At 49.9% G+C, this 26,367-nt stretch overlaps 1 protein-coding gene across 5 annotated transcripts; it reads left to right on the top strand.

Annotated features, from left to right (window-relative positions):
• The first annotated feature begins 968 nt into the window (after positions 1–968).
• LOC144369025 (uncharacterized) lies at positions 969–25,377 on the top strand. 5 transcript variants are annotated; one of them, XM_078028095.1, is made up of 6 exons: positions 5,932–6,694; positions 16,786–16,998; positions 21,838–22,025; positions 22,991–23,196; positions 23,433–23,638; positions 24,712–25,377. In XM_078028095.1, exons 2-6 carry the CDS (start codon positions 16,957–16,959, stop codon positions 24,907–24,909), a joined length of 840 nt encoding a protein of 279 aa, XP_077884221.1. In that variant the 5' UTR covers positions 5,932–6,694; positions 16,786–16,956; the 3' UTR covers positions 24,910–25,377. The 5 variants fall into 5 exon arrangements, 1 of the variants encoding a protein (XP_077884221.1); XR_013428438.1 differs by lacking the exons at positions 21,838–22,025; positions 22,991–23,196; positions 23,433–23,638; positions 24,712–25,377 and adding exons at positions 969–2,039; positions 3,041–3,388; positions 5,467–5,624 and having other exon boundaries at positions 5,715–6,694; positions 16,786–17,574; XR_013428440.1 differs by lacking the exons at positions 16,786–16,998; positions 21,838–22,025; positions 22,991–23,196; positions 23,433–23,638; positions 24,712–25,377 and adding exons at positions 969–2,039; positions 3,041–3,388; positions 5,467–5,624; positions 9,010–9,362 and having other exon boundaries at positions 5,715–6,694.
• Positions 25,378–26,367: the final 990 nt, after the last annotated feature.

Genomic DNA, 26,367 nt, shown 5'->3' with positions numbered 1-26,367 from the left:
TTGGCTGTGACCTCGTGGGGCCTCGGCCTCCTGGACAGCATGGATGGGAGCTGGTTTCTCTCATGGGTTGTTCTGAGCCTGGATCAGGTCGACCGTGGGAAGGGCGGATGCCATCGTGAGCATCAGGAGATGCTGATGGAGTCGAAGGCCCAAGGTCACCTGCAGCCACCTGGCCTGGACTGCGTTGGGGAGATGGTGCCTGAGCAGGGGATGTGCCACTAGGTTTCTGTGTCCTTCGTACCCTCGAGGAGTCACCCTCGGTGAATGGCTACCCACTGCTCTCTTGAACTCATCCTGAGAGTGACAGATGGAAGGCCTGAATTAGCCTGAGGAAGGAGAGGCTCCTGGGGAAGAAGCCAACGTGGGGCTGCACAGGCCCAGGCCGGTTCCCGGAGTGGCTGAGGTGGGCGGAGCAGGTGGTGGTGGTCGGGTTGGATGAGTGGGCACGTGGTTCCTCCTGGAGCCTTCACCCAGCTGGACAGTGTTCCTTCCTGCCAGTCACGTGCTGTTCCTCTACAAGTGTCGTGGTGTTAGGCTTGTTATTTGGTGCTGGGGATTAAACCAGAGCCCCACACCTGTGAAGCACACGCTGTCACAGAGCTCCCCCAGCCCCTCACCATGAGTACTGTTGAACTTCTATGATCTCTATTCATTGAGGCACTGGGTGAGCAGAAATGGCCTTTCTTGTCTTGAGGACAGGCCACAGGCAGTGTTGGTTATGGGGACAGTCACACCCAGTGCACTCTTGGTGCAGAATTCTTAAACATTTGGATTTGCATTTTGCTTGAAGTTCTGTAGTAAGAACCTGTTTCATTTGACTGTAGTTTTTTAAATCTCAGGAGTTCAGGTCAGGAGCTGGGTGCAGTGGTGCACACCTGTAATCCCAGTGACACTCAGAAGGCTGAGATAGGAGGATTGCAAGTTCCAGGCCAGCCTCAGCAACTTAGTGAGGGCCTAAGCAACTGAGCTACTGCCTTGTGCCTTCCACAGTGCTGTCAAGAGGAGGAGGAGGGCCACCTTCATCAGGGTGGCCAGAGGTGGCCTCTGAGCAGGGGCAGTGTGAGTGAGATCCTGAAGGAAGAGGAGCAGAGGGGCAGGTGTGGGAGAACGTTCCAGGCTGGTGCGTGCCCCAGGTGCAGTGTGCCCTCGTGCACAGGCCATGTGAGGACAGTGCAGTAAGTGGGTCAGGCACGGTGTGTGTGTGTGTGTGTGTGTGTGTGTGTGTGTGTGAGATAATGATATTGTGGGGGGAAGATCCTGCAGATGTCTTTGTTTAATTCAGAGAGCAATGGCCAGTGAGAGGTTGTGCCCCGGAGCCTTGATTTGCTGAGGATCAAACCCAGTGCCTCACACATGCCGGGCAAGCGCTCTGCTCTATAGCCCCAGCCCTGGCTTGTGTTTTTGAAGCTCTTCTGGAGGAGGGATTGCCGGTGGCCAAGAGCAGGGCACGTGGCCAGAGGGGAGGAGACCACCCCAGCACGGAAGGCCATCAGGGAGGTGAGAAAGCACTCCAGGAGCCACCAATTCAGGAGACGCTGCCACTTAGGCCAGAAGGTGTTCCCAGGAGAGGGAAGTGGTGTCACTGCCAGGGCAGCTGAGTGGTCTAGGAGGGTGAGGACAGGCGTCTCCCTTGATGGTAACCAGGCATGGACACGGGAGCTGGCCTGGGCAGAGGGCCAAGAGTTTTCAGGCACTTAAGTTTTAATGTAAGTAATATCCTGGTTCCCCCCCACTACGTTTAAGGTAGATGTTCTGTTTAATTTTTGTACATACCATTGAATAAATGTCGTCCTAGAAGTCACACCAGCTGGGGGTGGTGAAGCCAAAATGTCATTCCCTAAACCCAGAGCCACACGAAAGACAGCATGCTGGCAGGTGCTCAGTCCATTTCCTGTCTCCTAGGATACGGCCTGCGCTGCCACAGGGCCATCATTACCATCTGCCGGCTCATTGGCATCAAGGACATGTATGCCAAGGTCTCTGGGTCCGTCAACATGCTCAACCTCACCCGGGGCCTCTTCCATGGGCTCTCCCACCAGGTAACCTTCCCTGGGGTTTGAGCAGGTCTGGCTGTGCTGCAGACCAAGGTGCTGAGGGTCTCCTAGGGGCTCCCACGGCCACCTGCTGCAGTGACCCCAGGGCTCTGCTGCCCAACCAGAGCTAATCTTGTTTCTCAGCATCACCTCACCGAGTCGTTTTGAACCAAATCTCAGGTCCCATTTTATTTCATTCGTAAATATTTCAGTGTATTTCTAAAGGATTAGAATCAGAAACCTGAGAAGTGGTTTCTGATTCTGATCCTTTAGAGGATCTAAAGGATCCGTTTACTTCTATGGTAGAGCGCTTGCTAGGAACACTTAAGGCCCAGGTTTGATCCCCAGCACTGGGGAAAAAAAAATGTCATGGTACCCTTACCATTCCTAAATATCATGACTCAGTATTATCAAGTATCGAATCTGTTCATTCAAATCTATCCATTCGTCCGATTTAAAAACATTTTTTTTTACACAGTTTGATTCAATCTTGTTGATTTGATTCAATTCAGTTGCGAAGATGTCAGCACTTCTATAGTTTCTCCTGTGTCTTTTAAGTCTCTCTTGGTCTGTCCCTCTCTCTTCCCCCCTTGCTGCTGTTGTGTTGAAGAAGTCAGGTGTTTTGTCCCATGGTGTTTCCAGGGTTGAGCACCCGTGGGGTCCTTGATGTCCTTCCCCCCCTGGACCTCCTGTGATTTGGTTGTTAGATCTCAGGGCTCCACCAGGTTCAGGCTTGGTGCTTGGCCCAGCAGGCACGTGCTTAGGGAGTTTGGAAGGCGAGGCCTGGCGTACCCCAGTTTGGGGTGGGAAGGTGGGCTGAGGCATCCCCCTGTGACAGCCACTGTGGTTTAACCACCCAGAATCAGCTGGCACTGCTCTTTCCCCCAAGCTCTCTGGTGGGTACTGCACCCCCACCCCCACCCCACCCCTGTGGTGGTGCCTCTCACTCCTATAGCCACAGGGACCCTCGGAGACCTAACTGCTGTTCTCACTTTGGTCTTGCCCAGGAAACCCACCAACAGCTGGCCGACAAGAAGGGTCTCCATGTGGTGGAATTCCGGGAGGAATGTGGCCCCCTGCCCATCCTGGTCGCCTCCCCCCGGGGGGGCCTTGAGGAAGGATCCTGAGCCAGAAGAGGAGGTTCCCGACATCAGGCTGGACTGGGAAGAGGTGAAGGCTGCACAGGGAATGAAGGGCTCTATTTGGTCAGGTCTCAAGAGGGCCTCCACCTGACCTTCCTGCCACCGATCTTCCTGCCCCCTGGCTCCCCCACTACAACACCGTGCCTGCTGCCCTAGGCGCCTGGGGACTCCCCCCTCACATCTTGCTGTGTCACCTCTTTTTTCTTTTTTGAGGTAATTTCAACCTTCTTTATTTACAAATAAATAATTCTAGTTTTGATTTATTGATCACGTGATCTGTGCCAGGAAGTGTGACAGGGACATTATGTACTGACCTCAGTTCAAGACTACTTTAAATACTCCATGAAACCAGCAAAAGCAAATGGAGCAGGGAGACAGGAAAAGACCCACCCAGGGGTAATGTGCACAGGGACATGAAGGGCTGTGGTGGCTGTGCCCGACGCCCACTCGGGCTGACCCATCCCTGGGAGGTGACCTCCTGCCCTGTCCCTCACAGCTGCACCCACCTCCAGCAGGGCCCAGGCTGCCCTGGTGGCAGGAAGTGCCTCATTGTTCCAACTTGCACATCAAGTGCCAGCAGCAGGAACCTCTTGTCACACGCTTGACACCGCTTGTGTGGTGTCTGGAGAAATGTCTCTTCACCTCTTTTTGCCCATTTGAAAAATTGAGTTATTTGTGTTTTTATCATTGAGTTGTAAAGATGCTTTAGTATTGTGGACACAGGCCCCTGTAAGGGGTGTGACCCACCATGTTCCTCCTCCGTGGGCAGATCATCATTTCCTGTTTCTTTGAATACTTTCTCTGCCCCCATCCTCCTCTAATCCTCTGCCTACCCAGGTAGGCCCTTGTCACAGTCCCCCAGTTTATTGCCTTTAAGACAATAGAGTAGTTAAAGCACAATTAATGCCAACATTTTTTTTACACATGTAAATGTGCAATGTATGATAACAACACAGAGACCAGGCAGGAGTCCTGGAAATATGCTGTCACCTGGTTCTCTCAAGGGGTCATTTGAAGGTGGACTGGTTAAGGTAAAGATGTGCACTTAAACCCTATTGTAAAAGAGTCACTAGCGTGACACAGAGCTGTAGCTATTAAGCCAGCAAAGAGAATGAGGTGCAATCTTAGAAATAATTCATTGTGCTGGTGCAGTGGCACACACCTATAATCCTAGCTGCTCAGGAGGCTGTGCAGGAGGTTCGCAAGTTGAAGGCCAGCCTCAGCAACTTAGCAGGACCCTGTCTCAGAAAGGGCTGGGCAAACATACAATGCTCTTGATTTGTTGATTATACATATCCTTTTATTAAAGTCCAAACATAACGAGTCTTTAGAGACATTTTGTATCAGAAAAAAAGAAACTTTTCTTTTGCAAGTTGCTAGATAATGTAGAAATTTGGTACAAAAAAAACAAAATGCAAAAAAATGTGTATGTATTTATAGTGAATAGGATTGCCTGAGGCGCGTAATACTTGTTTATTTAATGTGTGCCCTTGCAGACAATTTTACATGTTTGTATGACAGGACATACATGTATGTGTGAGTGTGTGTGTGTGTGTGTGTGTGTGTGTGTGTGTGTGAGAGAGAGAGAGAGAGAGAGAGAGAGAGTGTGTGTGTGTGTGTGTGTGTGTGTGTGTGTGTGTGTGTGAGAGAGAGAGAGAGAGAGAGAGAGTATGTGTGTGTCTTTTATATACAAAAGAGGCTGAAATGTCTACCCAGGCAGAATATGTGATCAGATCCAAGCCTGGGCAGGGAGTTGGGTGACCATTAACTATGCTGATCTGATGGGTCACAAGTCCCAATGTGTGTCACCCACACTTCAGTCAGCAACAGCAGCCAATCTCCCAACTGTAGCAGCATTAGTTAGTTTCCCTGCACACTCTGTGTTCCTGACATCACAGTGCTGTAAGTTGGTGGCCCTCGTTAAGCAAAGTCATATTTGCAAAACAGCATTATTTGTTTTTAAAGCTTTTAAAGAAATGATTTTCTTGGGGGAAAATAAAAGGCTTGGGACCCAGCTCAGTGGTGGATTGCTTGCATCGATGTGGGAAGCTATGGGTTCCATCCCCAGCACCACAGAACAAACTTAAAAAACCCTCAATCCAAGAGAAGGCAGGAAAAGAGGAGAAGGGAAACAAGGAACAGGCGGCCCCAAAGAGAAGCCTGGGAAGTTCAAACCAGCCGTTCCTCGACCGCAGTAAGTGCAAGCCCTCTGAACAGCTGTGCACATCCTGTCAGCGCACTGTGCTGTGTCCTGTTGAGCTTAACTTTGTCCTCCTGGTGTTCCCCTTCAGGGTCTGTCCACTTCTGGCAGCAGGCTGGTCCCATCTCCAGCTTTGGTCATGGCGTCACCCACCTCTCCTCGCAGTTCTCAAGTATTTTAATGTTCTGCCGTGCAGTGCGTGCTCCCTGAGGATGGTACATCTTGGAGAATGGTCCCATCATCATTCAGGTGGTGTCCCTCTATATGATTGGCAGTTTTCCTTGCACTTAGTTAATATATTCTGAGCTTCATACAGTGACTATTGCTTTCCTTCACTAGAGTTGGCCCCATGTTTCCCTCTTCAACACTTCACTCTTAATCTATGGTGGTCCCCTCCTATCCACAGTTCAGCTCGCCAAGGTTTCAGGTACTTGTGGTCAATTGCAGTCCCAAACTGTTAAGTGGAAAATTCCAGAAATAAAAAAATGTCCTAAGTTTTAAGTTATATTTCATTGTGTGTAATGCTATGAAGTTTCGCACTGTCCCCCTGAGGTATGAATTGTCCCTTTGTCCAGTGTGTCGACACTGTATATGCTCCCTGCCTGTTACTCACTCTTGGTAGCCATCTTGGTTATCAGATGGACTGTTGCAGTATCAGTGCTGATGCTCACATACCCCTGAATTTACTTAAAGCTTAAGGGGAGCGATGGTGGGAAGTTTATTGAATTATGTTAAAATTATTCTATTTTACTATTAGTTACCATTGTCAATCTCCTCCTGTGCCTAATTTATAACAGTCATAAGAATGTAGATATAGGGGAAAACAGTGTATATAGGGCTCAGTGCCATCTGCAGCTCAGGCATCCACTGGGAGTCTCGGGATGTATCCCTGGGTGGGGGTACTACTATATATTTTAAGTGGACTTCTAGACACCAAAGGGTTGGAACCTGTTTTTTGAACCCCTCTGATAATCTCTGATAATTGGTACGTTTAGGCCCCTGACGTATAATGTGATTATTGATCCAGTTGAAATAGTATCTGCTGTGCTTGGTACCGTTCTGTGTAATTGCCCTGGTTCTTTGTGCCTGTTTTTGTCTGTCTCTTCTTTTCCTGCCTTTTGATTCCATCTACTCACATTTCTCAGCACACCTGTTATACTTCTTTTTAAAAACCTTTTTTAGTGGTTGCAGTGTATACTGATAACTAACCCAGGTCCACTTTCGGATGACACTGCCGGGTCGAGACTGGTGTCAGTACCTCACAGCAACAAAGCATTCCTGGTGCTTCTGCCACCCCGCGTCACACTGTCATCTCACATGTACGTATACAGTTCTCATCGAGGACATTTGTTAATTTTGTTCTGAACAAACTTATCCAAGAAAACTTAAGTTGTTTTTCTTTTTTATGTCAGTCTCTATCTGGCCTGGATCATGGTCCTTGTCTTTAAAGGACTTCTTTTATCATTTCTTGCCAGGCAGCTTCCTGGTGACACAGTCCCTCCGTGGTGTGTCTGAGAGTCTCTATTTCTCTTCACTCTGAAGGCTGAGTTTTCAGGACATGGCTGTAGGTTGGGGGGCTTTCACCTCAACACTTCTAAGTGTTTTGCTCCACGCTCTTCCTTGAATACTTTCTGAGCAGTTGGATATATTGTGTCTCTGTTCCCAGAGGGCAGGCTTCTTCCTCTGGCCCCTTTAGGGTGTGTGTGTTTGATGGTGGTTCTGTTTTGGTGTTGGCTTGGCTTTCTCTTGGTGCTGCAGTTTGGATTCCTGGAGGCTGAGGCTGGGTGGAGTTGTTTTGTTGTTCCTTCTGCTTGAAGTTCTCTGAGCCACTTTGATTTGGTACTAATTTGGGAAGTTCTCCTCTTCTCTTCCTTGGATTCCCATCTTGTCTACATGACACCTCTTATCTTCCCACAGTTCTTAGATGTTGGTTCTTTCTCTCCCTGTCTCCCTCCCCCTCAGCCTCTCTCCCTCTCCCTCTCCCTCTCCTCCTTTCCCTCTCCATCTCCCCCTCTTCCCCTCTCCCTCTCCCTTCTCCTCCCCCACTCATCTCCATGTCTCCCTTTCCCTCTCCCTGTCTCCCTCTCCCTTGTTGCCCCCTCCTTCTCTCCCTCTCTCTCTCTCCCTCTCCCTCTCCACCTCCCTCTCCCTCTCTATCTCCCTCTCCCTGTCTCCCTCTCCCTGTCTCCCTCATCTCCCTCTCCCTCTCCCTCTCCCTCTCCCTCTCCCTATTCTCCCTCTCCCTCTTCCTATCTTGCTTTGCTTTCCTGTTTTGGAAGCTGAGACATTCTTTGCTCAGTGGAGTCCAGTATGTTAATGAGCTCATCAAAAGTCTTCCTCATTTGTGTCCCACCATTTTGTGTCTCCATTTCTTGCTGCCTTGTCCCCTCTGCTGGTGCCTCTTCTCTGTCTTTCCATGAGAGCCCTTGGCAGGTTAGTCATGGTTGTTTGGGGGGTTCCTGGTCTAAGGGTCCCAGCATCCCTCCTGGTGGGAGTCTAGTGTCCGTGCTTGCTCCTCTCTCAGGCCTTTGCCTTTTAGTCTGCCTTGTAACTCTAGCACTGGGGAAGGGAGCTCCTGGAAATAGGCCTTGGGGAGTGTCCAGGAGTGGGAGGCAAGCTTTCTGTGGCCCCTCCAGTGAATCCCTGTCTCCTGAGCCTGCATCCTGGGCTGGGAATGTCCCCAGTGCTTCTCCCTGTTGCCCTCTTAGGTGGAACAGCAGGACTCAGGGTGCTGGAGCTGGGTGCCAGCCTTCCCCCAGGTGACACAGGCTGTGATGAATCCCAGTTGTTCAGACTCTGATAAAGCAGTTTCTCTAGAGGGCAGCCTTGTTAGGAACAGAATGCTCTGGCGTATGTAAGAAAGGTCCAGAAACATGAGGAACCTGGAGACAGTCTCAGTGGGAACACTGAACTCTTGCAGGTGAAACCCACAAAGGTGGAGGGCCCCTGTGATCTGGCGGCGGTTCTGAGTTTTTCTTTTTCTTTCTTTCTTTTTTCTTTTCTTTTTCTTTTTTTTTTTTGGTGCTGGGGATTAAACTCAGGACTTCACTCTGCAGAACAAGCTCTGCCCACTGGGTTCCCTCCCTGGAGTTTTCAATATTCAACTTGCCTACTTAGCCTCCAAAAATCCATCAATTACAACCTGCCTTTGCCAAGACTAGTATACACATTTTCATAGCAGCTTTGTTTATAGACAAGAACTGGAAACAGTGTAGATGTCTATCAGCAGGTGAGTGGATGCAGACTCCCCAGGCCCACCTTAAGAGACAGTTGATCACTTAAAAATAGGAAAGGGTGAGCTATTGGCACTTAACCTTGATGATGCTCCAAATAATTATGTTGAAAGAAGCCAGATTTAAAAAAAAATAAAACATGCTGTATGATTCTGTTTATTGAAACTTCTAGAAAGTATATAGTAACAAAAATCAGATCAGGGATCACCTGGAGATGTGAGGGGGGATGGTGGAGGTGTGAAGGGATTGCAGAGAGGCAGGAGGAAACTTTTAGGGTGATAGACATGTTGTTTATATTGATTGTGGTGCCCTCACAGCTGATGCATAGTATTGGAACTCAGCAGAGTGTGCTTGAAATGTGCAGGTTGCTGCACTTCATTGAAACTGTTTTTGGAAATTAGCTACAACCAACAGGGGACAGAGAAGCCCCCAAGTGGTCTCTTCCTTTACTGAAGACTATGTTGTAGAAATTGATTGCAGAAGAAATCTCTTTCCTGTCCATGCAATGTTTTGAGCTTATCAGTGCTTACCTGCTGCATGGCTAAATCGATCCTGCTTCAAATGCTGAGCGAGATCTTCAGGGGTGTAAGTACCACGTAGGCAACATGATGCTAAAGTGAGGTCTCTCTGCCCCCAGATGCAGGTCCCTTCCCTCATGCATCAATCCTTTGGGGATTCCAAGGCCTTTGGAAAGAAAGTTGAGGGGTCCCGGGAGCAAAGAGGGTTGGGGATGTGCCAAGGAATGAGTAGGAGATGCGCACTGGGAGGAGGACACTCCACATGGGCCTCCACTGTGCACCCAGTGTTCCACGAGGCTGGTTCACACCCAGGGCTGTAGGCCAGGAACATCTGGGCACATTCCAGGTTCAGGGGACTCTGCCGAGCCTAGAGAAGGGGATACTGGGGCTGAGCAGCATCTATCAGGGAAATCGGTCCCTCCCACCTGACAGATCCCTTTCCAGGGCAATCTTGGGGCCCTGCTGCAGGGACACCCAGTGAGGATGCTCGAGGAAACCTTTCTGTCCAGGAACGGGTTGAGGCTGGTGAGGGCTGGGGTCCTAGGGCGAGCTGGCTGCAGCTTTTTACCAGAAGTCCCCCTGTCCCACCCCTGGCTGATCCTCCTGGAGTCGGGCCCCAAGTGACTTCTCCCTTGGCAGCCTTTGAGAGGCACCAAGGAACTGTCTGGGGCCCTGTCCCTGAGGGCGACAGGGCTTTCAGTGTTTGCTGACTTGAGTCGTGGGGAGATTGTAAGGAGGACTCCAGCCCTCCACCTCTACCCGCAGACGTCCAATGGATGGCTAAAGGCAGAATTAGAAGGGCAGCATCTCTGCCTCAATATATGGCCCATCCATCCCCTTTGCCTGAGTCACCTTGGATTTGTTACTGGACACTGCTGGCTGCATCAGTGCCCACCAGCACAAGGAACAGGCAAAAAAAAAAAAAGAAAGAAAGAAAGAAAGAAAGAAAGAAAGAAAAAGGAAAAAATAAAGAACTTTGATCAAACTGGGGAGAAGCAGCCAGAAGGCGTGGAGGAAGCCCCTGACCCACAGAAGTGGTTACAGTTTATAGAAACAAAACCCAAGTGATCTACATACGTGAATTTCCTTGGCCTGAAGAAAAGCAAAAATGGGAAAAACACAGAAAATGCCTAGGCAGATGGCCTGTGCCCAGGCCTGAGGAAAGGCGGGACCCATCTTAACTTTCCTGGCTCCTGAGGTGGGCATGGGGTTGAAGCCTGTCTCTATTTTCAGCAGAAGGAAGTTGCTCTTCATTCAGAATCCAGACCCCCGCCCCCATGCAGTCTGCTTCATGTCCCAGGAACAAGGTCTGATTGATGTGCATCTGAGAGCCAAAGCAGGTGACACAGCTCTCCTGACAAGGCCCCACCTGGCCAATCCTGGGATGATGGACAGACCTCACCTGGTCAGGACCACCTGCTTTGGCAGCTGTGCAAAGCCCAAGCCCTTGCCCCCATTCCCCTTTCTATAAAAGCTCCAAGTCATTGTCACTCCCTGAAGACAGGCTAAGATGTGGGTCCCCTGCCTTCCCCGTGTGGCTGCACTGATAAAAGTTCCTTTCCTGCTGGGCATGGTGGTGCATGCCTGTAATCCCAGAGATTCTCGGGAGGCTGAGGCAGGAGGATCACTTGAGGTCAACCTTGGTGATTTAGTAAGACCCTCAGCAACGTAGCAAGACCCCTTCTCAAAACAAGAATAAAAAGGATTGGGGTGTGCTCAGTGGTAAGGCACCCGGGTTCAATTCCTAGTCCTTTACCTGGAGCTGAAGCTCGCTGCCTCCTTTTCTTTTGCGGGTTAAAGCTTCCCCTGTGCATTCAGTCTCATTGGACTTGGAGTTACCATTGACCCAACTCAGAAGTTCCCATCTCTGGTATCTCCACCTCCTCTTGGTACTGGGGATTGGACCAGGAGCTCTGCCACTGAGCTACATCCTCAGCCCTTTTAATTCTTTATCTTAAGACAGTGCCTCAATAAGTTGCTAAACCTGGCCTCAAACCCACAATCCTCCTGCCTCAGCCTCCTGAGTCACTCTAGCACAGGTGGGGGCCACTGTGCTCGGCCTGTGGTTGCATTTGGATGCAGTCAAAGCTGCTGCAGGTTTGGGGAATGTTCTGTGGGCATCGATATAACAGTACCTGAACGGGGGTGCTTTCTGAAGGGGGCACCAGACCCTCTCGCTGTTTTTTCTGTGGATGTCTGCATGGCCTGCAGTGGGTTGGTCACAGGACATTCAGGAGAGATCTAGGGCACTGGGCAGTGCCCTCCATCCAGCAGGTGACCTGGCAGGAAGAGCCCTTGCAGCAGGGAAGTGGGGTGGCACTCTGTAGGTGAAAGCACAGAGCTCTCTGATGACTAGTGACTAACACAATGTGAAGCAGAAACATTTCATGAACTTCATGTTCAAGTACAAAGTTGGCTAGGATGACTGGGTGGCATTGCAATCTCCTGAAGGTCCTTCTTGGATTCATACAAAAAGAGAGAGCGAGGGACTAAGGGGCAAGAAGGAAACACAACTTTTTCAAACACTGAGATCTGGAGTTCAGCTCCTGCCATGTAGTCATTGAAAGAATGGATAATAGTTGTTTTTACAGGACCATGTGACCTGGGGCTGCTCGGCTTCCTGTGGGCCCTCAGCATCCCCATCTATAAAGCAGAGGTACAGACCAAGGGTGCTGTCAGCTTTCTGTTGCTGTGACAAAGCATCTGAGAGAATCCCCTTAAAAGGAATCAGGGTTTCTTTTGGCTCATGGCTGCATAGGTCTCAGTCCATGGCACCTTAGCCCTGTTGCTTTGGGCCTGTGGCAGCACAGTAGGACATCCTGGCAGCTGGAGCACATGACAGAGGAGGCTGCTCATCTCTGGGTAACTGGGAAGAGGGTGGGTAGGACTGGGCTGGGTCCCAATATCCCCCTCAAGGTCACACCCCTAATGATCTCATTCCTTCCAGGAGGCCCCACCTACTAAAGTTTCCATTGTGTCCCAAGGGCCACAGGCTGGTGACCAAGCCTTTAGCACAAGGGCAATGGGGACATTTGACATCCAAACCACAATACCAAGTGATCATTAGCTGGGGGCTAACCCCTGGTCACCAGGCCAACCCCTACCCACAACCCAGGCCTGGGGAGATTGAGTGCATTCTGCAGGACACACACTGCAGGCAGCTGCCTCAGCCAATATGGAAGTCCTTAGCAGAGGCTCTTTTATTTCATGGGGGGTAGGGGGGGTGGGGGGTGGTACCGGTGATTGATCTCAGAGATGCTTGACCACTGAACCCCATCCTCAGCCCAATTTTGAATTTGATTTAGAGTCAGGGTGTCACTGATTTGCTTAGTGCCTTGCCATTGCTAAGGCTGATTTTGAAATTTTTTATCCTCCTGCCTCAGCCTCCCGAGTTGCATGGTTTACAGGAGTGCACCACTGCGTTGGCCAAGGGGCTCCTTTTGGGCAGTGGGGTTTCCTTGGAGAGAAAGCTAACCCTGTCCTGGGGTCATCCCTGATTTGCCCACACAGCAGTGCTTTGTTACTTTTTCTTTTCTCTGGAGGGCAACTCAATTCATACCTAGTAAACATAGCCCCACAGGTTCTCTGATTAAGAATAGTGCAGAGCTGGGGGGCAGTGGTGCATGCCTAATCCCAGCAACTCTGGAGGCTGAGGCTGGAGGATGGCATGTTTTACGCCAACCTTAGCCATTTAGTGAGGCTCTGAGCAACTCAGTGAGACTCTGTCTGTAATGAAGTATTTTAAAAAGGGCTGGGGATGTGGCTCAGTGGTAAAGCACCCCTTGGTTCAACCCCTGGTACCAAAAGAGAGAGAGAGAAGTGAAGAAATAAGGGGAAACAAAACTCAAGCTAAGATCTTAACCCTGCAAACGCAGCTGGTAGAGAAACGTGCTGACTTCAGGGCTATGAGGATTCACCTCACCAAGACTCAGTTAGCAAATGCTCTCCAAACCTGTCACCCTCAGGGCTGGGTGAGCTCCGCTGTAGAGCACTTGCCTAGCATGTGCAAGGCCCTGGGTTCAATGCCCAGTGCGGCAACAAAAAGAATTTCAAAACCCCATGTGATCCTCAGGTCCAGGGAGAGCAGTCAGAGCAGCTGTCTGCCCCTGAGACTGGGCCTGGGAGGACTCACTGGGAGGATGCCAGGGGGATCATCAAAGGTCCGGGGAATTGCCACCAGTGCGGCCAAAGTCACTCCTAGATGGCAAAATGAAACCTGTGAGCCACGTTTTCTGTGACTCTCAGGAATCCCTTCCACACCTCTGTCCTTAAAACAGGGAAGAGTAATAATGTCACTCAGTCCCTTTGTACTGCTGGGACCACAGTGTTCTTTAGAGGAGATCTCATGGCTGCCCTGGGTCACCCCCTGCTTCACATCCCCTTGGTGACCAGTGGTCTCTTCCCACCTGAATGCTGTCCAGACCCGACTCCTGGGGTGCAAGCCTTCCCCTCCAAACTCCACCAGTGCTCACCAGCTGCCCTGGGGCATGGGAGGCTGTGACGCAGGCTTGGGTAGGGCTTCCCCCTTAGCCAGAGCAGTCCTGAGAGCCCCAGGCTGCAGCCTCAGCCTGGAAGTGGCTGCCTGGAACAGAGCAGGAGGTTGCTCCCTGTGGCCCCTCTGGTCCCTCTCTTCCTCCTGTTGAAGGAGCATGTGAGGAATGGCTTGTCCTTAACCCTGTGCAGAAGCTTCCAAAGAAACCGCTTCAAAGCCCTGGAGCAGGGGAGGGGGTTGAAAGGTTTGGAGATGGAGCCATCTGAGAAGAAATGGCAGAACTTCAGAGATGAACAAGAGAGCAGGAGTTCCAAGCCTCTTTCGATGGAGTTTCTAACAAAACAGGATGTTGGTTGCAGGAGCCAGATGCAAGCCAGGCTCAGATGACCCCATGGAGTACCATCAGGTGACCAATGGCCACTTCAAAACTGTATCGTAAAAGAGCTTCCAGTCCTGAAGCGCAAACTATGCCAGGAGCCTCCAGGCTAAGTGACAGAAGCAGACACACAATGACACATGGCCTGTGAACTCTCTCATGGAGAGTATAATACAGTTGTACCATAGAAGTAGAAAACATTATTGTGACCAATATTTTAATAATGATGATTATTATGATGGCCTTTCATGTTGGTTGTGATAATTGACAGCTGTCATTTTACAATAATGTTGATCAAACGCTCCCTCTGGGCCATGCTCTAGGCCAGCCACTCTACCTGCCTTGCCTACCTGATCCTCACAGTGTCCCCAAGAAGCCAACACAACAAACCAGAAAGCACAGTGTCCCTGCTAGCAAGTGCAGGACCTAAGTCTTGAACCCAGACACAGAGACCAACCAAATTAAATGAAATATTTACTGGAATACTGGTAGAAATCTAGGAGAAGAGGCTGTGGCCTAGAAATGGGGAGGGTTGGCTTCAATCCTCAAAACCCAAAGCTGTCAAGATGGTTCAATTGACCATCCACGTTAGAAACTACTCTCCAACGAAATATGCCCCAAACATTGTCAAAACAGAGGGACCGATTGGGAGGAAATGGCAACCCAGTAGAACAGGAGGCACGAGGAGAAACACAGATGAGCACTATGCACGGGAGGAGGTCACTGGAACACAGCTGGCAAGAAGATGAACACAGGCTCAAATGATGTGTTTTATTTATTTATTTTTTACAAAAATTAAGGATGTTGATAATATGTGCTGGGAGGGGATAGGAAGATAAGCTTTTTTCATACACTTTGGAGGCACATTTAACATTATCCATGAAACTTAAAAAATGCACGAATGCTATGCTCCCTACAACACAGAAATTCAGGTCTTGGGACGTGCCCTGGGAAGCTCCCAGAAGGAAGTTCATTTCAATGCCGTGTTAAATTATAAGACATGTACAAAGCAATGGCCATTGGCAGGAAGTCTGTGGCCACAGTGAATAAGGAGGCACGTGCTGACTGCAAGTTCTTAGGACCTGTGGGTGTAAAGAAGACCCTGGACCACATGTTTCAGCTGTGGGACACAGACACAGCCCTGAACATAGGCTGGTCCAGCGGCACTGTGCATCTCTCCAGATCCACACAGTGTGGAAACCGCAGCCATCACTTGGCTTTAGGGACAGTAGCTGAGGTGATTTTCTTTTCTGAGAGATAGGGGACCACGGGTGACTCCCTAATAGACAGATGACCAGAGCCACCTCTGGGGAGAGTCTGGGCCAGGAGGTGATGGGAGAAGAGGAATTCGATCATCTGTTTCCATTTTTCTGTGATTTGGTTCAAGTGGTAAAGCGGTGCTATTTATTAATTAATGGATCAAATAGGTTCATCATTGTTTTAGAGTACAATTAGGTGCCTTCAAACTTTAGGCTACATGGGCACATTTGAGAACGGTTCCAGCCATTCTCTCATCCTTTGGGTCATTCCCCTCCTATGTCCTGTGAGACATTTTCTATGTGAGGCTTTAAGAAGAAGAAGAAGAAGAGAATATTCTGTAAAGAAAACCTTATGATCTGTGCATTATAAAATTGAATGGGTTCATTCAGAAATCAGAAGTTCTATTGAAAGCTCTTTGCATGAGGCAAATAAAACTTATTTTTAGGCATCCTGGTGAAGACAAGGTTTTATCTTTATGTCTCATGTCTGTGTTTTTCTTTTTATTTGTTAGAATGAAATTCATAGGTTGGCAGACCATTCTATCAGATGTGTACCTAGATGACATTTCAATTACCCACTTTTACATGGTAGACATTTTGTACATGAACTCTGTCTGCAACTTTTTTTTAAAACAGGACTGGGCTCAGGAGCCCAAATACCAATGTTAGCTGGAACATGTTCTCCAGTTTGGCCTATCTGTCAGTATTCCCTGAGGTCATCTGTTCCATGAGCTTCGTTACTCCTGCTCCCTCACCAGCTTTCATAGAAACCACATGCTGTCTATGAGTCAGAGACACCAATCTCACAACATAGCATTCTTTGAGTATCCAAAGTCCCACTGTTCACTTCGCCATGCCTGACATTGTCGGTAATATTTATCGGCAAATGTGAGATTTTCAAAGATCCAATTCTATGTGCTCCTTTCTCAAAGAGCATTAGGCAGGGCTATAGCATACATAAATATGAAGTAAAGGCCTAGTTTTTAAAACGTCATCCATCGAATAGTTGACACATGTCTGAGATATTTTTTATTTTGGAGGAGGTATTATTTAATAGGGAATTCCAACAGCTACATGATAGTGAAATGAGAAGTCTTGCATCCATTTTATTCTTTGTGATGATTTTGATGAGTAAGGATAAGATACTTCCTTGTTCCAATGAAGATGTTGCCCACTTCTGTGAATGGATGCACCGTGTCACCCACTACTTGCATATCTGCATGTTGTGCTTGACATTAACATCGTACTTGGCAGGTGGCAGAAAGTCAATACTGAAGTTAAGCTCTTGTGTTCTAGCAGCTGTGCTGCAGATCCTTGGTGTGCCACCTTGTGCAATCCATGCTGCTCTGTTCATGTTCCTATTGACTTCCTGGTGATGAGCATCATGGTCTCCTGGTCTTGAGAATGGCCAAGCATTTCTCTGTGAATGTGGAAGGTGGGCATGTGGAAGGCTTCAGGGAGGAGGGATCATTGATCATGTACTCTAATCCATGTGCCTATTTAATGACCTGTTTTTCTTCTTGGGTTTTAAGGGAGACACTACCCTCAAACACTTCTGTGCAGCTGGGAATGCAGGCTTCTGCTTCACCTTGAAGGAAGCATTCATGAATCCTTTCCAGAAGACATGAGAAGAGAGAGTGAGCCTCTGGTAAAATGCAGGTTCCTTGCATTGCCCATGGGCTAGAGGAGAGAAGAGTTGCTTCATGAGATTTGATTTCCTTTTTCCTGAAAAGTTCCACACGGAGGTGAGTCCCCAGCATGTTTAGACATCATTTCAGACATCTTTGTTGATGGAAATGAATCACACCCCCTGATGATGTAGAAGAGCTAAAGATGGGTTTGCTATGAATTTTCTATTTCATCTCTCAGGGCCTGAGTCAAGCCAGCCATTGTGCTGTCAGCGCATGAGCTGCTGGTCAAATGTGAGGAAGTGGTCTTGCTTTATGAAAACACCACCTTGATTCAGTGAGCCAGAGGCAGCCTGCAGTCCCTGTTTTCCTGTAAAGGCATATTTCTGTGGATGGCTTCTGGCCTCGTCATGCAGCCCTGCTCAGAGTAGGGGATTGAGGGTCCAGGTAGACCCCAGTTCCTTTTGACCTTTATTGCCATTGGGCCGCCCCAGGGTCCTTGGACTCTACCTGGTCTTCTGGCCTGGGTCAGGGGATGTGAGGTTTGGAATCCCCCTCTGTGGCAGGATCCCAGGCCCCCCAGCCACTTGAGGGCAGCACATCCTTCCCTAATTGTGTTAGAGGGGGAGGATATTCCCGCCCATCCTCATCCATGCTCATCCCGCAATTTGTAGCTTGACACCTGAGGACCTTTATTCATTGACTTATGCTAAGATAAGTCAATCAGCAGTCTCCCAAGGTTTTACATTGTGGTAATTGACACCAAACATCCGTTTTGTAATTAAACCATTTTGGAGGACACCGTTGAGTGGCATTAAGCATGTTCATGTTGGTGTATAGGCGTCACCACCATGCATCTCCAGAACTCACGTGGACATACTCTTGCCATCAATGCGGAATTCTAGTGCCCTTGAGGCCCAGGAAAAGAACATTGTATTTACTTTTTATGAACCTGATAATTGAGAATCTGAGATAAGTGAAATCCTACAAAATTTGCCTTTCTCTGGACACGATCATTTTCAAGGGATGCAGTTCACCCCCACTCGTGGGCATATCAGGTCCACTGCTAACTCTGCGGGTGTTTCAATTGCACTCTCAGTGACAGTGGTGACTGTGTGCACATGAGCTGTGTGTCCAGCTCAGATCCCAGGATCTAGGGTCTTTGGTTCCACGCAGCCTATAGGTTGCCTGCTCCTCCAGGTCTCTGCAGGCCAGTGGCACGAAGGCCCTGGGCCTGGTGGTTTCTTTAGGTGAGTGCAATACGTGTCCACAGTGTCGTAGGACCTGATGGACTATAAATAGAAGCAATGCCTGGATACTCCTGGGATCTCAGTAGGCTCAGCCTGTGTGCTGAGAATTGTTGTGACCTCCTAATTAATGGTCCCCCAGAATCCCAGAGAAAAGGGCAAGTCCAGAGCAGTGGAACCTCAGTGTCTCTGAGAGAACTTTTGGGGTGGGGGGCCGGGATACATTGATGTGAGGACTCTGATGCAGAGTCACGTTTTTCAAATCCAGGTAGAGGTGCTCAGGAACAGCCTGGGCTGGCACGTGGGTTCCCCACCTCCACACCTGTGGAACATCTTGGGGCTCTGATTAGCACAGCAGCCTGACCACGTGAGGGCATCTGCTGTCTCTGCGTACAGTGAGCTGGGTTTTCTTCACGTCTCTCAACAATTCCACATAACACCAGCTCTGAACCCAGAGTCCTGGGCACTTAGTTGAGGCTCCATCAGCTCCCACCTCTCTCTACCTGACAGAGCCCTCCTGGCTCCCTCTGCACTCATTACATTGAAGATGAAACCCTGGAGGGTGGGACTTCCCGTCATCCAGAAGTTCCCAAACACATTCCACTATTCCTGGAACTCAAATGGTTGGGGGGGCCACAAGCACCCTGGCATACATGTGTGGGAACCATGGTAGTGTAATCAAGAAACAGGAAGGAGAGGGGTTGGACTGATCAGTACAGAAGGCAGGGCCTAGTACAGAGTGGAATGGAGAGTTCTCACCCGGGGTGATTGTTGTGATGTGCACAAATGCTCTGCTGGTGCTGGGGTGCCCGCATGGTTTCTGGGGTCTTGAAAGGCTACAGATGCCCACAGAGTGTTCTCAGATGCACAGTGGGAGGCCCGTTGCAATATGTACATGTGGAAGAAGTAGGAGACCCCCTTAGTGTGGAGGTGCCATCTAGAAGGCAGCCTCACTTCTCTGAAAAAGTTGATTTGAAAAAAACTGTTCGTACCTGTGCCCAAAGGGCCATATATGCTCCTGGAAGTTGGTGGTGGAAATACTTCTCCATCCATTAATCACTCCCTCACTCACTAATGTCCTTGTGTCCTTGAGAAAGGCTCTCCCTTTCCTGGTTTTCCTGAATAGAAATCCTCTTGCCTCTTGGGTGAATAGGGTTATGGGTTGTGCAGAGGGTGGTGGTTTACTGAGCATCTCAGAGACTGTCCTTTATGGAGCCTAATGATCCCAACTGGGGAATGAGGCCAGGGTCCTAACTGTGGTTAGTGTGAGGACACCATGGGTTCAGAGAGGGAAAGAAGGACAAGGGAAACTCAGATGTCCCTTCATGGCCCCTGGAGTTAGAGGACTTACCCCTTTGCACCTGGGATCAGGAGACCTCATTTCCTCGAGGACACGCACACTCAGACGTTAATCTTGAGTGTGGGTTCCTTTCTGGGGTCCAGGGCTGTTGTTAGCCACCAGGAATGACAGTGCTCTCCATGCTGAGTGGAGCCAGTTTTTGCCAGGAAAGAGCCCGTGGTCACGCCTTGTGCAAAGCATCCCACGCCAGGGGCTCCCATCCCTACATTCCTGTCCTGAAAGGAAACCACTCAGAGGCAGGGTGGGTCCAACCACCTCCCATGTGTTCACTCATCACTGTGTTCCAGCATCACCCCAGTTAACAGTCCTGATGGGATTGGATGTGGCTCAGAATGTCACCTTCATGAGCTCTACCCTGCCACAGCTGCAGTTCTGCAGTGGGAGAAACTCAAAACCTCAAAACACATGCACATGAAAGAAAAGAGCAAGAGCCAGAGCCCAAACAGGGCCACATGTGGCAAGGACAGCTGGAGTGCCTAGGTTGGGACTCAGAATGATGTCAGTGGGGTGGCATTGCTGCTGACACCAGCATGATAACAGAGAGCCAGCCCTGCTCATTTTGCGGAGCAGTGTGTTGGGGAAGGCAGAAGAAATTGAGAGGCAGGATTGAGTTTGGCCCTAGGAGGAGGTTGGGTAAAAGGCCAGTGTGAGTTGGAGGGCCTGGGCAGATAGAGAGAGGCCAGGGCACACCCCAAAGCCTGGAGACTGCACTTGATGTCCAGGGTTGTGAAACACCACCTCCCCTCTTACTCACAACTGAGAGCAAGGGGCATTGATGAGTTCAGTTTGTGTGCGGCTGCATCCAAGGTGGCTCGGCTAGGCACCTCTGTTTCCTTGACTCAGGAGGCTGGGAGTCCAGGCTCCACTGAGGCTCGGCTGGGAGGATCGGACTCTGAGTTTATGCCTGTATTCCTGGTAGGATCCATGTTGGCTGAGCCTCAGTGTTTTTGCAATGAGAGGATGGGTGACTGTCATGTCTTTATCACAGGACACACTTGCTAAATGGATTTGTTTGCTCTGGGGAGGAAAGAGAGAGAGGGGAGTGGTGCTGGAGACAGGGATGCAGACAGGGGTCATGGACTTGGCATAACTCAGTCTTGGAGGTGATATCCCATCACCTGTACCCACTTCAATTCCCATGAATCCAGAGGCTGAGCCCCCTTGAGGTGAGGGGTGAACCGGTTCTGGGCAGCAGGATGCTGTGGTACCTCGGAGTCTCTGTGAGACCCTAACACTAGACACACTTGGCCCTTTTGAAATCTTAGGAGAAGCCTTGGGAAGTTGTATGGCAGAGGGGAGCAGCCTCTGCATCTCAGTCCCCTCCAACTTGCCATGGTGTAGAGAGGGAACTGCAGCCATGATGGGACTAACATTGGCCACGTCCCTGTGTGGGACACAGGCCTGATTGAGTTGGGGTGCATTCTTTGTCTCTGCCCTTCTTGTGATTGTCCCATCTCTACATTTGTGCTTTAGCCACCTGTGAGTCCCATCTCTGGTTTCAGAGAGAATAGAGGGTGTTATGGGCCAATAGACACAATAAACCCTAGAGATTAGATGCTACCCTACTTTCCAGAAAAGACTGGGCACACCATGAGTTGCACAATGATGGGACCAGGGTCCAAAAGCTGCTGAGAGGGAAGGACTGGTTGTGAATGCATTTTTGAAGGCTCCAAGCTGCAACTCTAGTGGCACCAAGCAGGGCAGATGCTGGTGGGGATGTTTGGGTAGTTGTTGGTGAACACCTGCGCACCTGAGATGTTTAGGCATGGAGGAGAAATCAGCAGCTCATAGGGCTTTTGAAAGTGGTCTTAAGTGAGAAGAGGCTCAGGTATGGGCACAGGAAATGACATCATTGCCTTGACAATAGATCAAACAGAACATGGAACCCTGGTATCCAGGCACCCACTTAACTGACCAAGCCATTCAAGCTCATTTGGTTGGAGAAACTGGAGTGAGAAGGATGTTCTCCTGTGGTTGCAAACAATGCCGAGCCTCAGGCTCCCAGGAATCTCAGGGGGGCCAACTAGCCCTTTTGTGGATGCACTGGGTGAGGCTTCATCTTAGACGCCAGAGCCTCTGGAGATTGTCGCAGAGGAGCTCAAGAGTAACAGTGAGTAGCACAGGGCAGGTGAGCCCAGCAGGCCCTCTAGTCTGATCCCTGATGAATGGCCTAGGACTCCTATTCTGACTGTGTGTGTGTGTGTGTGTGTGTGTGTGTGTGTGTGTGTGTGTGTGTTTGTACTGATGGGAACTGTCCCATTGTGCTTTGACTCTAGTGTATTGGCACAAGTCATTTTTCTGTTTGTCACTATTTCCATTTTGAACCCACCATTCTTGGTCTCAACCCAGGGTGAAAATGATGAGAACACGGAGGAGCCCTTCAGGGTACAGAGCCTTGAACCTTACAGGCAGGACCAGCTTAGGAATGAGCTCCTGCCTGTCATTTGTGGGAGGAACCTACATTTCAGCAGCAACATGGGGTTAATCTCCTGGGATTTCATCCCCACCCAGCAGCTGCTGGATCTCTTGTTCCCAAGGTAAGCACCAGACCACCAAGCCCAAGTGTGTAGCCCCCTCATGCCTGGGTCTTGGGGCTGCCATGTACCTCTCAGGGACCCAAAGGTTTGTGATACTTAATGAGATAGAGGACCACACTCATAGTGGAATGTCAGCCCCAAATGGGATGAGTCCTGGAGGTGCCTGCCACAGCCTTGCAAGGGGAGTGAACTCCCCTCTTAGGCAGAGAAACCATCCTGACTCCAGCTGATCCACAGAGGTCCATGGAGAAGTCCCCACACACTGGGAACCACAGCTCAATGGTGTGCACTGAGCTCATTCCCAGATGGACTCAGCGAGGCCAGGTGGACTTTCTGGTGTGATATTGGCTTTGTGAAGAACGTAGATCTGTGCCAGAGGCGTCTCAAAACTCAGGCCTTGGGAAAAGCACTTTTGGGTTAATAAAGACATGTTAATTTCCATAGTGGGACAGAGCATCCTAGCTGGGACATAGCAGGACAGGATCTTTGGACTTGGCGGCTCCCACACCCAGAGATATGTGGGAATCAGCAGTTTGGGCTCATTCACTGATGAACATGGAGAAAGCACCCACTGTGTGAAGACACGTTTCCAGTCACGTTTCATAATTCATTGAAAAATGGGGTGCAAATGACTGCCATTGTGTCCCTTTTCATGGGGGTCAGCCTCAAACTGCAGGTGCCATGAGTACATATCCTACATGTGACTGCATCCCTGACTCTATGGGGCATAACTGCACGTTGTCCTCTTCAGTGACTATGGTGGACCCCTGGACCAACTTCAACATGGAATGGGCTTGGGGTCAAGAGGGTGGGCTCCTGTTTCCAAAATAGGGACCTGCAACATGATTGACTTGGGAAGGCTGAGGAAAGACTGCTCTCCCCAGTGTAGGGTCAGAGGTTTTCTCTGGAGGCTGTGGCAAAGGCAATGCCAGGGTTTTGCTGACTCCACACCTTCCTCCCCACAGTGCCTCACCTTCCTTCCTGGGGACCTGGGTGAACCTCTACTCCGAGGCTTCCCATCAGCCTCCAGGCTTTCTGAGTCTGCAGCAGCTGCTATCCATGGGGCTCCTGCTGGGTAGCTTGAACCTGGAACATCAAGCACACCACCTCCTGGCCCCAATTGAAGATGGCAAATCAAGCCAGGCAAAGCCTGAGAGCCAGGCGGACTGTGGTGAGTACCTAAGGGTATATGAGGAAAGGTCCGACTCTTGTCCCACTGCAGGGAGTCTGTATGCCTGGTGTTGGGCTGAAAATTAGGACAAGCCTTTGTCCATTCAGGAAGTGACCCCAGTCTGCAAAGAGGTCCTGTGTGGGCTAAGGGCCTGAGTTCTTCCTGGCAGCAGGGGTATTGTCTGTCTGTGGGAAGGTCAGGGCAAGGCAGTCATGTTGGCATCTTTTCTCCTCTAGCTACATGCTCAGTTCCTGTCACGGCTCCTCAGCCAACCCCAGAGCCAGAGCCTTCTCCCAGGGAAGGGGCAGAGCCGGAGTCCAGGACATCAGGGGTCTCAACTCGGTCCTCCCCAAGGCCCCAATATAACAAGCGGATGAGAGGCAGGTGCCTCATTCACATCTACCTGGAAAACGAAAGGACAACACAGTATAGGAGCATCCTGGTGAGTCTTCGAGCAGGGGAGTCTCCTGGGAGCCCACAGTGGGGAAGACCGAGTCCACAGCAAACACTTTGGACTAGGCCTGTCTTCTTGAACTGGAGCTTCTGGAAGGTCAGGAAGGAGAGCAGAAAGTGAGCAAGAGAGAGGCGGGAGAGCAGCAGCATGCCAGGTCTGGGTGCGAGTGGGCCTGCGTGTTTTGGGGTGTGCAGGTCAGAAGTGCAGGAGTGAGTGCTAAGTTCAGAGGAGGTCAGAGAAATATCGAGGGTACAGGCCATCCTCTACTGACCTTGGTATTGAGGAGGAGTATATTGAACCATGGAGGTTGAAGCAGAGGTGTTGGCAGTCATTTTCTTGTGTGTGGGAGGGGATATGTTGCTGGTTGAAGGGAATGGAGCCATTGTAGAATGATTAGGGTGGGTAGGTGTGGGTCACAGACAACTGGGGGCCTTGGAGGGGCCCATTAGTGTCCTAGTTTACATGTATGTGAATAGAGATTTAGCAGCTCTCTCTGCAGAATTTTCCTGGGTGTGGAGTATCCATCATGAGACTCTGGTGTCCACCTCCAGGGGAGCTATGTTGAACCACTGCACCTGCTGGGTCCGAACCTCCTGACACCCTAGCAAGCACTGACACTCTTGAGCCCAGCAGCTTCCATGCCTATCATTAAAGAGTCCTAGTGTGTGTTGTGCCCTGGCTGTCAGGACCAAAGCACCTAGGGTTTGTGCCTGGTCCACACAAAAATGCAGCTGCATCCCAGACCAGAGCAGGGATATGGAAGTGCACTGGACCATTCCTCCCATCTTGATGGGACTAGAGTGTGTCTGTACAAAGCCTTTTGGTCCTTATTCCCTTGTCCCTGTAGGGCATAGCAGGTTGAAGCAAACTCTTGTACCAAGATTGGACTAGAGGCTCATAGGAAGACCCCCACATGATCACATGAAGGCCTCAGGTAGCAGGGTATCAAGATGGTGCCCTTGTGTTGAGAGCTCACTTGTCTCTGATTGTCCTTGAGCACTGTCCTCTGGGTAGCTACTCCCAAATTCCCTCTCTGATGAGCTTTCTCCAACCCTGCTCAGGTGACCTGCCAGGACAGGGCTCCAGTCATCATCCGCAGGGCCTTAGATGCACACTTGCTCCAGCAGGAGGACCCAGAAAACTACGAGCTTCTGCAAATTCTCTCGAACCATCAGAGTAAGTGGAACCATCAGAGGGTAGGGAGCAGTGAGTCACAGTGGGCTCACGATAACTGGGAGCCAAAACACAGTGTGCATTGACTCAGTGCCCAGGATGAGTATGGTAGGACTTGTGCATAAAACAAAGTGTAATGATGGGGCATCAATCTGCAGGTTCTTCATGTTCCCCAGGGGCTGTGGACCTGCCTATCATGTGTTCTTTCCTTGGCCTGAGGAGGCATTGCAAAGCTATTATCCACAAGGGGCCAAGAAGAGAGGCTTCTTTGTCTTGTGTCAAAGAAGACAGACAACCACAGGGTGCCTACTTTGGCGGCCTTTCCTGACCTAGATGAGTACATGAGAAAAGCAGTTCAATGAAGAATCATTTCTGGCTTCCAATCTTTTTATTCGTTGCAAACTGAGTCCACTTAGGACCAGAGGCCATTTCTAGAGAGAAGAGTGTGGTAGAATAGAACCCTTCACAGCTTGTAAACTCTTCTTGGAGAGAGAGAGAGAGAGAGAGAGAGAGAGAGAGAGAGAGAGAGAGAGAGAGAGAGAGAGAGAGAGAGAGCAGAGAGAAGAAGAAGAAAGAGGAGGAGGACGAGGAGGACAAGGAGGAGAAGGACGAGGAGGAGGAGGACAAGGATGAGGAGGATGAGGAGAAGGAGGACATGGAGGAGGAGAAGGAGGAGTAGAAAAATGAAAATAAGTTGAAGGAGGAGACCATGAATAAGAAGGTCAAGATGACTTTAAGAAGAAGCATGAGGAGAAGATGAAGAAGAACAAGAACAAGAAGGAGAAACACAAGCCGAACAAGAAGTATAACAATAAATTGATTAAAAATGTGAATGAGAATTATACTCATGAGGAGAAAATGCAGAAGTGGGAAACTCAAGAGAAATATATATCTCTGGATGGCACAGCCCTGCTGTGGACATCCTCCACCTAGGCTCAACACACCTCCAAACCATACCTCTCCAATTAGTGTAGCCCTGTATGAGTGGATGAATCCACTGGCAAGGTGGAGGCACCCACCATCAAGTGCTTTTCCCCAAACCCACCTGTGATCATTGCTGCAGTGGGGAGAAAACCTTCAACACATGAGTTTTGGAGACTAATCTAGATACAAAGTGTAGCTGTTTGTCTTTGGTGGGTCCAACGTGAACTAAGAGGGTCTGGGGTACAAGGGGCTATTTCCTTGAAAGGTGTTCCTGTAGGGGACCTCCTGTGCATAGAGGATCCTCAGGGAGGAATCAGTGGGGAGTCTTTGGTGCAACAGTAGCTGGATTCGGGGGCTCTCAGGTCTGTGTGTGAGACCTGAGCTGGCAGAGGCTCTCAGTTGTGGGGGATGTTGGGTAGTGTATTCCTTGAGTGTCACCTACCATGCCTCTGCCCCTGCCTCTCCAGAGCTGAGGATCCCTGCAGATGGAAACGTATATTACGCCCTGGATGGCAGAGTGGATTATAACTTTCTTCTTCGGGAAACAGCTGCCAGCAAGTTGTTTAAAGTCAAGCCAAAGGAGGTAAACAGTCACCTTCTTCAGTCTTTACTCCTGGTGC

The sequence above is a fragment of the Ictidomys tridecemlineatus genome, chromosome 12 (genome assembly GCF_052094955.1).
Source record: "Ictidomys tridecemlineatus isolate mIctTri1 chromosome 12, mIctTri1.hap1, whole genome shotgun sequence".
Classification (NCBI taxonomy): Eukaryota; Metazoa; Chordata; class Mammalia; order Rodentia; family Sciuridae; genus Ictidomys; species Ictidomys tridecemlineatus.
Note: the sequence above shows the minus strand (reverse complement) of the source record. Positions and strands in the feature narration are given on the sequence as shown.